The 13,234-nt window shown below is 39.7% G+C and overlaps 1 protein-coding gene across 1 annotated transcript in view; it reads left to right on the top strand.

Moving 5' to 3' along the window:
• Positions 1-13,234, top strand: part of map3k20a (mitogen-activated protein kinase kinase kinase 20a) — a 53,080-nt gene that overhangs the window by 7,421 nt on the left and 32,425 nt on the right. Inside the window, exons 3-7 of the mRNA XM_073845033.1 lie at positions 701-788; positions 5,751-5,852; positions 7,063-7,128; positions 7,212-7,240; positions 7,350-7,487. Coding sequence (XP_073701134.1) covers positions 701-788; positions 5,751-5,852; positions 7,063-7,128; positions 7,212-7,240; positions 7,350-7,487 — 423 coding nt within the window. The remainder of the gene's footprint in view (positions 1-700; positions 789-5,750; positions 5,853-7,062; positions 7,129-7,211; positions 7,241-7,349; positions 7,488-13,234) is intronic.

Genomic DNA, 13,234 nt, shown 5'->3' with positions numbered 1-13,234 from the left:
ATTACGCCTCCCCCTGCTCTGCGCAGAGAGACGTGCGCTCTCACAGCGGCTTTTGTGAACTGAAATACATAGACTATGTCTTTAAGAGAAAATTGTCACATAATTAAGTCATATTAGTTTCAGCTGAGTGCAGTGTTTGTCTTTGGGGTGAAGTGTATTTACTTTTAAGTGCTAGATTCATTGTTGTCTTTGTTCTCAGCATAGTGATTTTACCGCGTAATGGATTTGGTAGCGTTTGGGATTGTACCAGTAAAAAATTAAATTAAAAATATAGTTTGATGAAGGAACTAACTGTCTAAAAAGTTAGTACAATCACACAAAAGTATTGCCAGCAATCAAATAAAACTTAAATTTCATACAATTCACTTTATATTAGTAGAGCTCTTCCAAAAATGTTTGTCGAATTTGCTTAATTTTTTTTTTTTTTACACCTCAGAGGTTTTATTCAGAGGCCCAAAATGAGCAAAAACATTTGGTTTACCAATAAATTAGCTGCTAATGTAAACAATTACATCAAAGTTTTGATCATGTTGATAACTTAGTGGCCTTAGAAATGTATGTATTAAATGTTAAATACTACAGGGTTAAATGCTGACAATGCCATTTGTAATGAAACATTACAAATTGTAAAATGAATCTGTAAGATGAATATTTTCTCTTTTTGATGTTGTTTTATTCTTTGTATTGGCTGCATTTCCAGGCAGAGATTTTAAGTGTCCTCAGTCATCGAAACATCATCCAGTTTTATGGAGCGATTCTGGAAGCGCCCAACTATGGAATAGTTACAGGTCAGTCAAACATGACTCATCACTCTGAACTGCAGCATTTATTGTTTGCAAGGCAGGGCTTTAGTAATATTCCACAAACATTCTTTCTTTATTATTCTCCACAATTCTTCTGCAATTCATTTGGCTAGAATGATCAACATACAGGTGCATCTTAATAAATTAGAATGTTGTGGAAGTTCATTTATTTCAGTAATTCAACTCAAATTGTGAAACTTGTGTATTAAATAAATTCAATGCACACAGACTGAAGTAGTTTAAGTTTTTGGTTCTTTTAATTGTGATGATTTGGCTCACATTTAACAGAAACCCACCAATTCACTATCTCAATAATTTAGAATATGGTGACTTCTAATCAGCTAATCAACTCAAAACATCTGCAAAGGTTTCCTGAGCCTTCAAAATGGTCTCTCAGTTTGGTTCACTAGGCTACACAATCATGGGGAAGACTGCTGATCTGACAGTTGTCCAGAAGACAATCATTGACACCTTTCACAAGTAGGGTAAGCCACAAACATTCATTGCCAAAGAATTCACAGAGTGCTGTATCCAAGCATGTTGACAGAAAATTGAGTGGAAGGAAAAAGTGTGGAAGAAAAAGAAGCACAACCAATCGAGAGAACCGCATCCTTGAGAGGCTTGTTAAGCAAAATCGATTCAAGAATTTGGGTGAACTTCACAAGGAATGGACTGAGTCTGGGGTCAAGGCATCAAGAGCCACCACACACAGACGTGTTGAGGAATTTGGCTACAGTTGTCGTCTTCCTCTTGTTAACCCTCTCCTGAACCACAGACAACGTCAGAGGCGTCTTACCTGGGCTAAGGAGAATGATGAACTGGACTGTTGCCCAGTGGTCCAAAGTCTTCTTTTCAGATGAGAGCAAGTTTTGTATTTCATTTGGAAACCAAGGTCCTAGAGTCTGGAGGAAGGGTGGAGAAGCTCATAGCCCAAGTTGCTTGAAGTCCAGTGTTAAGTTTCCACAGTCTGTGATGATTTGGGTTGCAATGTCATCTGCTGGTGTTGGTCACTGTGTTTTTTGAAAACCAAAGTCACTGCACCGTTTTTAAAGATGCTGATTTCATTTTCCAGCAGGATTTGGCACCTGCACACACTGCCAAAAACTCCAAAAGTTGGTTAAATGACCATTGTGTTGGTGTGCTTGACTGGCCAGCAAACCCACCAGACCCGAACCCCATAGAGAATATATGGGGTATTGTTAAGAGGAAAATGAGAAACAAGAGACCAACAAATGCAGATGAGCTGAAGGCCACTGTCAAAGAAACCTGGGCTTCCATACCACCTCAGCAGTGCCACAGACTGATCACCTCCATGCCACGCCGAATTGAGGCAGTAATTAAAGCAAAAGGAGCCCCTACCAAGTATTGAGTACATATACAGTAAATTAACATACTTTCCAGAAGGACAACAATTCACTAAAAATGTTTTTTTTTATTGGTCTTTTGAAGTATTCTAATTTGTTGAGATTGAATTGAATTGGTGGGTTTTTTGTCAAATGTGAGCCAAATCATCACAATTAAAAGAATCTATCTATCTATCTATCTATCTATCTATCTATCTATCTATCTATCTATCTATCTATCTATCTATCTATCTATCTATCTATCTATCTATCTATCTATCTATCTATCTATCTATCTATCTATCTCCCTCTAATGATTTGTTTTTGCATAAACCTTTTTGCTGACTTGCAAGTGCTGGTACTTCTGTCGGGAAATGCAAATTTCTCAGTTAATCTCATATGGTTTTGTTTGCTTTTGGATTATAATAAGCAAATAATAGTAATAAACAAATATCCTCAGTTTATTTTCTTTCAACAAATCTGGGATGAGTTACTGGCCTGCATTAGTTTACATGGACTAGAATTGAAATGTACTTCTGAAGAATTTCTTAATCTTAGTTAATGTTTATTTGAGCATTTACTTATATTAGTAAAATAAAAAGTTGTATCTTTTCAGCTGTTCATCATTTTGTTATCACTGTGTATTTAAAGGGATAGTTCACCCAAAAATGAAAATTCTGCTATTAATTATTCACCTTCATGTCGTTTCAAACTCATAAGACCTTTGTCCGCCTTATCAACACAAATTAAGATATTTTTCATAAACTCTGAGAGCTTCATAACATTATGGTTGAACCACTGATGTCACATGGACTATTTTGTTGTTGTTCTTGCTACCTTTTTGGACCTTGAATGTGGTAGGATCTTTGCTGCCTATGGAGGGTCAGAAAGCTCTTGGATTTCATCAAAAATATCTTAAAATGTGTTCTGATTACGAACGAAGGTCTTACGGGTTTGGAAAGACATGAGGGTAAGTAATTAATGACAGAATTCTCATTTGTGGGTGAACTATCTCTTTAAGTTACTTTTGTGTTTTAGTTCATTATCATGTATTGTTTGCATCTACATGCTGTTTTGTTACTTTCTTGCATTTTTACCTGTGGTTTGTTTTGTTAAAATAAATAACTTTTAGGTTATTAGCATTTTTTAAAGAATAACTGATGACATGTCAGGCCTTAATGAGCCACACTTATATAATTCATGACACTCATGTGTATGTCAAATGCAAATCTCAGCGAAACAGTGTTTTCATGCTCTGGTTCTGTGTGACTCAAATGAAGCTGCACTGATTATAAATAATCATAAAGTTGTAAAGAGTCTTTGGTCTGCAGCACTGAGAGACCATTGAGTCTCTCTTTATGAAAAGTAAATGTAATAAGAGCATGTTTATGAGTAGCTCAGCTTTGTCAGTGAGGTTATTAATTTCCCCTCTGTGTGTGTATCTCTGTTTGAACCTGATAATCTGACTATTATATGATGTGTGCTCGCAGTGACCTAAAATAAAGCTAATATAGCATTCATGAATATTAACAGACGCAAACTGCAGTCATACATTAGTAATGTGTCTGTATTTGAGTAGTTTGCATTTTTTTAGGAACACATGGGACTACATGGAGTATTTAGCAAGATTGACCAAAAGTTTTTTTTTTAATCACAGCATAATCTGTTTTGAATGAATGTTGTTATTTTTAAGAAAAAAACAATAATATTAAATATTAATATATGTTACATATTAATATTAAAACTATTTTCAACACAAATATTAAGCAGCACAACATAGATAATAACATACAAGTTAATCAGCACATTAGAGTGATTTCTGAAGGATCATGTGACATATATATATTCCTTTTTTTAACCAAAATTTATACAAATATTTATTGAGAGATGTGAACATCTGTTCATTGCTGGATGAGATAATGATGCCTCTCCCCTGTTTTCAGTAATGTTGAATTTATGATGAAATAACCCTAAAATTAGGTGTGTCTGAAAGGGGGTTAAAGTCCGGAGCTTAAAGTGCACTGATATGTTTGTTTTGCAGCAAACAGTGGTGTCACAGTTTGAAATTATTTTAATACAGTTGGGAAAATAATTATTTAATCCCCTGGTGATTTTGTACGTTTGCCCACTGACAAAGAAATTATCAGTCTATAATTTTAATGGTAGGTTTATTTGAACAGTGAGAGACAGAATAATAAAAAAATAATCCAGAAAAATGCATTTTAGAAAAATATAAATTGATCTGCTTTTTAAAGAGTGAAATAAGTATTTGATCCCCTATCAATCAGCAAGATTTCTGGCTCCCAGGTGTCTTTTATACAGGTCACAAACTGAGATTAGGAGCACTCTCTTAAAGGGAATGCTCCTAATCTCAGCTTGTTACCTGTATAAAAGACACCTGTTGACAGAAGCAATCAATCATTCAGATTCCAAACTCTCCACCATGGCCAAGACCAAAGAGCTGTCTAAGGATCTCAGGGACAAGATTGTAGACCTACACAAGGCTGGAAGACCATCGCCAAGCAGCTTGGTGAGAAGGTGACAACAGTTGGTGCGAATATTCGCAAATGGAGGAAACACAAAATAACTGTCAGTCTGCCTCGGTCTGGAGCTTCATGCAAGATCTCACCTTGTGGAGTTTCAGTGATCATGAGAACGGTGAGGAATCAGCCCAGAACTACACAGGAGGATCTTGTCAATAATCCCCAGGCAGCTGGGACCATAGTCACCAAGAAAATAATTGGTAACACACTACGCCGTGAAGGCAACAAAGGAGTGGCTCAAGAAGAAGAACATTAAGGTCCTGGAGTGACCTAACCAGTCTCCAGACCTTAATCCTATAGAAAATCTGTGAAGGGAGCTGAAGGTTTGAGTTGCCAAACGTCAGCCTCGAAACCTTCATGATTTGGAGAGGATCTGCAAAGAGGAGTGAGAAAATGTGTGCAAACCTGGTGACCAACTACTAAAAAAAAACAAAAAAAAAAAAAACATCTGACCTCTAATCAACAAGGGTTTTGCCATTAAGTACTAAGTCATGTTTTACTTATTTCACTCATTACAGTGCAAATCAATGTTGAAATGTGTTTTTTCTGCATTTTTTCATTGTTATTCTGTCTCTCACTGTTCAAATAAACCTACCATTACAATTATGGTCATTTTTATGTCAGTGGGCAAATGTACAAAATCAGCAGGGGATCAAATCATTTTTTTCCTCACTGTACAGTATGTAATATTCCCCCCTATAATCTGTTGATGCCTTTACACAAGAACTATATGCCATGCAAATATGTAAATATTACTGCAAATATTGTGTTTCCTCCTGTCCTGAGACTGTTTTTGTGTTTGCATATAAGTGATTGTATGTAATGTTGTGTGCTGTTACAATTTTCCTAGATCATATATATGATGCCACTGAGAAACAAGAAATAAGATATTGTGATAAACACAGTGTTTAACGATTAGTACAGTACTTGATGACAATTAATACTATTAGTACACAATCCTTCACAGTAAAACTACTGCCCAATACAAGATTTACTACTTTTCATAGAGGTTTTTTGCATTTTAATTTACATTCTATGTATGTGTGTGTGTTATACCTTAGAGTATGCCAGCGGTGGATCTCTGTTCGACTATCTGTCCAGTGCAGAGAGTGAAGACATCAGTATGAAGCAGATTATGACCTGGGCAATGGACATCGCTAAAGGTGTTATATACTCTCAAACACACATAAAAAAAAAGAAATTAAAGAAAACCAAAATGCTCTAAATGCACAACAGAACACACTTACAATGGAAGTCTAGCAGAAATGCGTCTACTCTTTTGAAAATATAACCATAAGGACCAGGGATGTGCAGCACTAATGTTTAAGGAATAAGTTCACATCCAGAATAAACATTTCCGTATAATTTATTTATAGTGTTTATAGTCATAGTGTGAGAAATGTTGAAGGTGAATAAATTTTGGTTTGACTGTAGGATCTGTTGTTGTAAAGAAAGTTTCATTAATAATGTTTCCCTTTTAAAATGATATGAAAATTCATACTGGTATTGTCCCTCATGACCAGTAGAATAACAAGCCTATAAAAAAAGCTTGTTTGTAATATGCTAGTTTGAAACAGCCTACACAAAACATTTCAGATTTCAAGATTTAGATTTCAAGATTGCCCTTAATAAGGGCAAGAACATATCAATGTATTACAAGCATGCAATTCATACTAAGGGGAGACAAGGTCTCCCATCCTGGTCATGTTTTTGTGATTTTGGTGCTGCTTAGATTGGCAGACCATCTCAACAACTACTTTGACCAGCGTAAACCAGTGAAGGCCAGCAGGGTGGTAGCATGCTGTAAATATTATTACAGTTTAACTAACTTTAACTTCCAGCTGTTTCTTTGACCGGACTTGACCTGTAAAGGGAAACAAGCTGTTTACATTCATGAATGTGCCTCTTGGAAGAAACACTGAGATTTCAATGCATGAATTGTGCTTTGACATTTGCCTTCACATACCTGCAAAAAATATGTCACTGTGTTTGGGTTATAACATTACACATGGTAATATTATAGTACGCTGGGGTGATATAATCAGTTACCAATCTTGTCTGTGCAAAGTTATATCTAATCTTTCAAATCTGCAAGAAATGGACCCGTTTGCCTTCAATCTGTATTCATAAATCACTGTTTACAAGCATAATGTTTAACCACAAGCTTGAAAGCTAGAAAAGAATACAAGCTTCACATTTCTGTATTTGAATGTGGCCTCCATTGTAAGTGCACTACAGTAAACACATTTAATGTGTTTATATACACAGAGAAGCATGGGAAGCAACAGATGTGGTTGTTTTAATAATTGCTATTACAAAATCAAACTCTGCTCTTTCTCAATTTGTGTTTGCATGCTGTGCTTTCTCATGTAGGCATGCATTATCTCCACGATGAGGCCCCGTTTACAGTCATTCACAGAGACCTAAAGTCTCGAAATGGTTTGTAACTTTTATTAAATAAAGCTTCTATGTGTTTTTGATGCTGTATTTTTTGACCTGACCACCTTGTGTTTTCCTTTCAGTTGTGCTGACGTCAGATTCAGTACTGAAGGTATGTGACCATACAGTCTGTTTATACAGAATTACAACTACTCTATATTTTATTAGCTTAGCATGAAAAATCAAAGTCTTTTGATTAATTGAATTCTCAATGTCCTCAGATCTGTGATTTTGGGGCATCTAAGTTTCATTCTCACACCACCCACATGTCTCTAGTGGGCACGTTTCCCTGGATGGCCCCTGAAGTTATCCAGAGCCTTCCTGTGTCTGAGACCTGTGACACATACTCGTTCGGAGTGGTGAGTGTGCAAAGGTTGACAATAATTCTTCTAGCCCCTGTTTAAAAAAAAACAGCATATGCTGATTAGGTATGTTTTGAAGCATGGAAGCAGGTTTGAGCTTGTTTAAGATGATCATTAGTTGGTTATGAGCTTATAATCTGCTCGGGACCAGCTCATGACCAGCTTAAAACCCTCTCAGGACCAGCTCATAACCAGAAATAACCAGCTAATAACCACCTCAGGACCAGCTCAGGACCAGCTAATAAACAGCTCAGGATCAGCTCATAACCAGTTAATAACTAGCTCATAACCAGCTAATAACCATCTTAAAACCAGCTTAGGACCAGTTCATAACCAGCTCAGGACAAGCTTATAACCAGCTAATAACCAGCTTAGGACCAGCTTATAACCAGCTCAGGACCAACTCGTAACCAGCTCAGGACCAGCTCATAACCATCTTATAACCAGCTCATAACCAGCTAATAACCAGCTCAGGACCAGCTCATAACCAGCTAATAACCACCTCAGGACCAACTCATGACCAGCTTATAACCAGCTCATAACCAGCTAATAACCAGCTCAGGACCAGTTCAGGACCAGCTCATAACCAGCTCAGGACCAGCTCATAACCAGCTTATAACCAGATAATAACCAGCTCAGGACCAACTCATAACAATCCAATAACTAACTCAGGACCAGCTCATGACCAGCTCATAACCATCTCATAACCAGCTAATAACCAGCTCAGGACCAGTTCATAACCAGCTCAGGACAAGCTTATAACCAGCTAATAACCAGCTCAGGACCAGCTCATAACCAGCTTATAACCACCTCAGGACCAACTCATGACCAGCTTATAACCAGCTTATAACCAGCTCATAACCAGCTAATAACCAGCTCAGGACCAGCTCATGACCAGCTCATAACCATCTCATAACCAGCTCAGGACCAGCTCATAACCAGCTTATAACTAGATAATAACCAGCTCAGGACCAGCTCATAACCAGCTTATAACTAGATAATAACCAGCTCAGGACCAGCTCATAACCAGCTCATAACCATCTCATAACCAGCTAATAACCAGCTCAGGACCAACTCATAACCAGCTCAGGACAAGCTTATAACCAGCTAATAACCATCTCATAACCAGCTAATAACCAGCTCAGGACCAGTTCATAACCAGCTCAGGACAAGCTTATAACCAGCTAATAACCAGCTCAGGACCAGCTCATAACCAGCTTATAACTAGATAATAACCAGCTCAGGACCAACTCATAACCAGCTCATAACCATCTCATAACTAGGGATGCACCGATCCGGATCGGCCAGTTCAGGACCAGCTCATAACCAGCTAATAACCAGCTCATAACCAGCTAATAACCAGCTCAGGACAAGCTTATAACCATCTTAAAACCAGCTTAGGACCAGTTCATAACCAGCTCAGGACAAGCTTATAACCAACTAATAACCAGCTTAGGACCAGCTTATAACCAGCTCAGGACCAACTCGTAACCAGCTCAGGACCAGCTCATAACCATCTTATAACCAGCTCATAACCAGCTAATAACCAGCTCAGGACCAGCTCATAACCAGCTAATAACCACCTCAGGACCAACTCATGACCAGCTTATAACCAGCTCATAACCAGCTAATAACCAGCTCAGGACCAGTTCAGGACCAGCTCATAACCAGCTAATAACCAGCTCAGGACCAGCTCATAACCAGCTTATAACCAGATAATAACCAGCTCAGGACCAACTCATAACCAGCTAATAACCATCTCATAACCAGCTAATAACCAGCTCAGGACAAGCTTATAACCAGCTAATAACCATCTCATAACCAGCTAATAACCAGCTCAGGACCAGTTCATAACCAGCTCAGGACAAGCTTATAACCAGCTAATAACCAGCTCAGGACCAGCTCATAACCAGCTTATAACTAGATAATAACCAGCTCAGGACCAGCTCATAACCAGCTCATAACCATCTCATAACTAGGGATGCACCGATCCGGATCGGCCAGTTCAGGACCAGCTCATAACCAGCTAATAACCAGCTCATAACCAGCTAATAACCAGCTCAGGACCAGTTCATAACCAGCTCAGGACAAGCTTATAACCAGCTAATAACCAGCTCAGGACCAGCTCATAACCAGCTCAGGACCAGTTCAGGACCAGCTCATAACCAGCTAATAACCAGCTCAGGACCAGCTCATAACCAGCTTATAACCAGATAATAACCAGCTCAGGACCAACTCATAACTAACTCAGGACCAGCTCATGACCAGCTCATAACCATCTCATAACCAGCTAATAACCAGCTCAGGACCAGTTCATAACCAGCTCAGGACAAGCTTATAACCAGCTAATAACCAGCTCAGGACCAGCTCATAACCAGCTTATAACTAGATAATAACCAGCTCAGGACCAGCTCATAACCATCTCATAACTAGGGATGCACCGATCCGGATCGGCCGATCCGCTTGCGCGTTTTGTCAGTAAAGCCGGTTCTGTAATCAGCGGTAAATGCCGTCAGGTGCGTGATTTCACATTGAGCCATATATACTACACACAGCCGTTGTTCACAGACAAGATGCGCAAATCCATGTTCATTATCAGTGTGAATGTGCGCAGCTCGTCAGTGAACAACGGCTGTGTGTAGTATATATGGCTCAACGTGAAATCACGCACCTGATGGCATTTACCGCTGATTACAGAACCGGCTTTACTGACAAAACGCGCAAGCAAGATCGGCCGATCCGGATCGGTGCATCCCTACTCATAACCAGCTAATAACCAGCTAATAGCCATCTTAGGACCAGTTTATAACCAGCTCAGGACCAACTCGTAACTAGCTCAGGACCAGAAATAACCAGCTAATAACCACCTCAGGATCAGCTCATGACCAGGTACATAACCAGCTCAGGACAAGCTCAGGACAAGCTTATAACCAGCTAATAACCAGATTAGGACCATCTTAAAACCAGCTCATGGCCATCTTATAATCAGCTCAGGACCAACTCATAACAATCCAATAACTAAATCAGGACCAGCTCATAACCACCTCATAACCATCTCATGACCAGCTCATAACCAGCTCATAACCAGCTCAGGACCAGAAATAACCAGCTAATAACCACCCCAGGACCAGCTCATAACCAGCTAATAACCAGCTTATAACCAGCTCAGGAACAACTCGTAACCAGCTCAGGACCAGAAATAACCAGCTAATAACCACCTCAGGACCAGCTCATAACCAGCTAATAACCAGCTCAGGACCAGCTCATAACCAGCTAATAACTAGCTCATAACCAGCTAATAACCATCTTTAAACCAGCTCATGTCCAGCTTATAACCAGCTCAGGACTAACTCATAACAATCCAATAACTAACTCAGGACCAGCTCATAACCATCTCATAACCAGCTAATAACCAGCTAATAGCCATCTTAGGACCAGCTTATAACCAGCTCAGGACCAACTCGTAACTAGCTCAGGACCAGAAATAACCAGCTAATAACCACCTCAGGACCAGCTCATGACCAGGTACATAACCAGCTCAGGACAAGCTCAGGACAAGCTTATAACCAGCTAATAACCAGATTAGGACCATCTTATAACCAGCTCATGGCCATCTTATAATCAGCTCAGGACCAACTCATAACAATCCAATAACTAAATCAGGACCAGCTCATAACCACCTCATAACCATCTCATAACCAGCTAATAACCAGCTCAGGACCAGAAATAACCAGCTAATAACCACCCCAGGACCAGCTCATAACCAGCTAATAACCAGCTTATAACCAGCTCAGGAACAACTCAGGACCAGAAATAACCAGCTAATAACCACCTCAGGACCAGCTCATAACCAGCTAATAACCAGCTCAGGACCAGCTCATAACCAGCTAATAACAAGATAATAACCAGCTCAGGGCCAGCTCATAACCAGCTCATAACCAGCTAATAACCAGCTCAGGGCCAGCTCATAACCAGCTAATAACCAGCTCATAACCAGATAATAACCAGCTCAGGACCAGCTAATAACCAACTCAGGACCAGCTCATAACCAGCTAATAACTAGCTCAGGACCAGCTCATAACCAGCTTATAACCAGCTAATAACCAGCTCATAACCAGATAATAACCAACTCAGGAACAGCTCATAACCAGCCAATAACCAGCTCAGGACCAGCTCATTACCAGCTAATAACCAGCTCAGGGCCAGCTCATAACCAGATAATAACCAGCTCATAACCAGCTAATAACCAGCTCAGGGCCAGCTCATAACCAGATAATAACCAGATCAGGGCCAGCACATAACCAGCTAATAACCAGCTCAGGGCCAGCTCATAACCAGCTAATAACCAGCTCATAACCAGATAATAACCAGCTCAGGACCAGCTAATAACCAACTCAGGACCAGCTCATAACCAGCTAATAACTAGCTCAGGACCAGCTCATAACCAGCTTATAACCAGCTAATAACCAGCTCATAACCAGATAATAACCAACTCAGGAACAGCTCATAACCAGCCAATAACCAGCTCAGGACCAGCTCATTACCAGCTAATAACCAGCTCAGGGCCAGCTCATAACCAGCTAAAAACCAGCTCATAACCAGCTAATAACCAGCTCAGGGCCAGCTCATAACCAGATAATAACCAGATCAGGGCCAGCACATAACCAGCTAATAACCAACCCAGGACCAGCTCATAACCAGCTAATAACCAACACAGGACCAGCTCATAACAAGCTAATAACCAATACAGGAACAGCTCATAACCAGCCAATAACCAGCTCAGGGCCAGCTCATAACCAGCTAATAACCAGCTCATAAACAGATAATAACCAGCTCAGGACCAGCTCATAACCAGCTAATAACCAACTCAGGACCAGCTCATAACCAGCTAATAACCAACACAGGAACAGCTCATAACCAGCCAATAACCAGCTCAGGGCCAGCTCATAACCAGCTAATAACCAGCTCATAAACAGATAATAACCAGCTCAGGACCAGCTCATAACCAGCTAATAACCAACTCAGGACCAGCTCATAACCAGCTAATAACCAGCTCAGGACCAGCTCATAACCAGCTAATAACCAGCTCATAACCAGCTAATAACCAGCTCAGGGCTAGCTAATAAGCAGCTAATAACCAGCTCAGGGTCAGCTCATAACCAGCTAATAACCAACTCAGGACCAGCTCATGACCAGCTAATAACCAGCTAATAACCAGCTCAGGACCAGCTCATAACCAGCTAATAACCAGATAATAACCAGCTCAGGGCCAGCTCATAACCAGCTAAAAACCAGCTCATAACCAGCTAATAACCAGCTCATAACCACCTAAAAACCAGCGCATAATCAGCTAATAACCAGCTGCTATGCTTCAGAACATGCCTAACCTAACCTGCTTGCATTTTTTAATTTACAGAGCACGTCATATGGGTTTTCGGAAAAAAAATATGTTTTGCAGTTTGCAATGCAGCTATCCTTCTGTGTAAACAGCCTGCAAAGTTGTTAATGAAAAAAGTGCATTATACATAAAGCTGTTGTCTTTCAAAAGAAAGTTTATTCAAAATCTAATCTTCTGGCTGTCACCAATCTATGAACTGGGTAGACAGTAGCATAATCCCAGCCTGCCTGTGAAATACGAACACTCTGACCTGCCCACAAACACTTTTGCCAGTGTTTACATGATGTTGAAAAGACCAGGTTTTCACAACAAAACCCACCCAATTGCTACTCATAACTAGCACAGT

This window comes from Garra rufa, chromosome 8 (genome assembly GCF_049309525.1).
Source record: "Garra rufa chromosome 8, GarRuf1.0, whole genome shotgun sequence".
NCBI lineage: Eukaryota > Metazoa > Chordata > Actinopteri > Cypriniformes > Cyprinidae > Garra > Garra rufa.
This window is presented reverse-complemented; position numbering and strand designations above follow the sequence as displayed.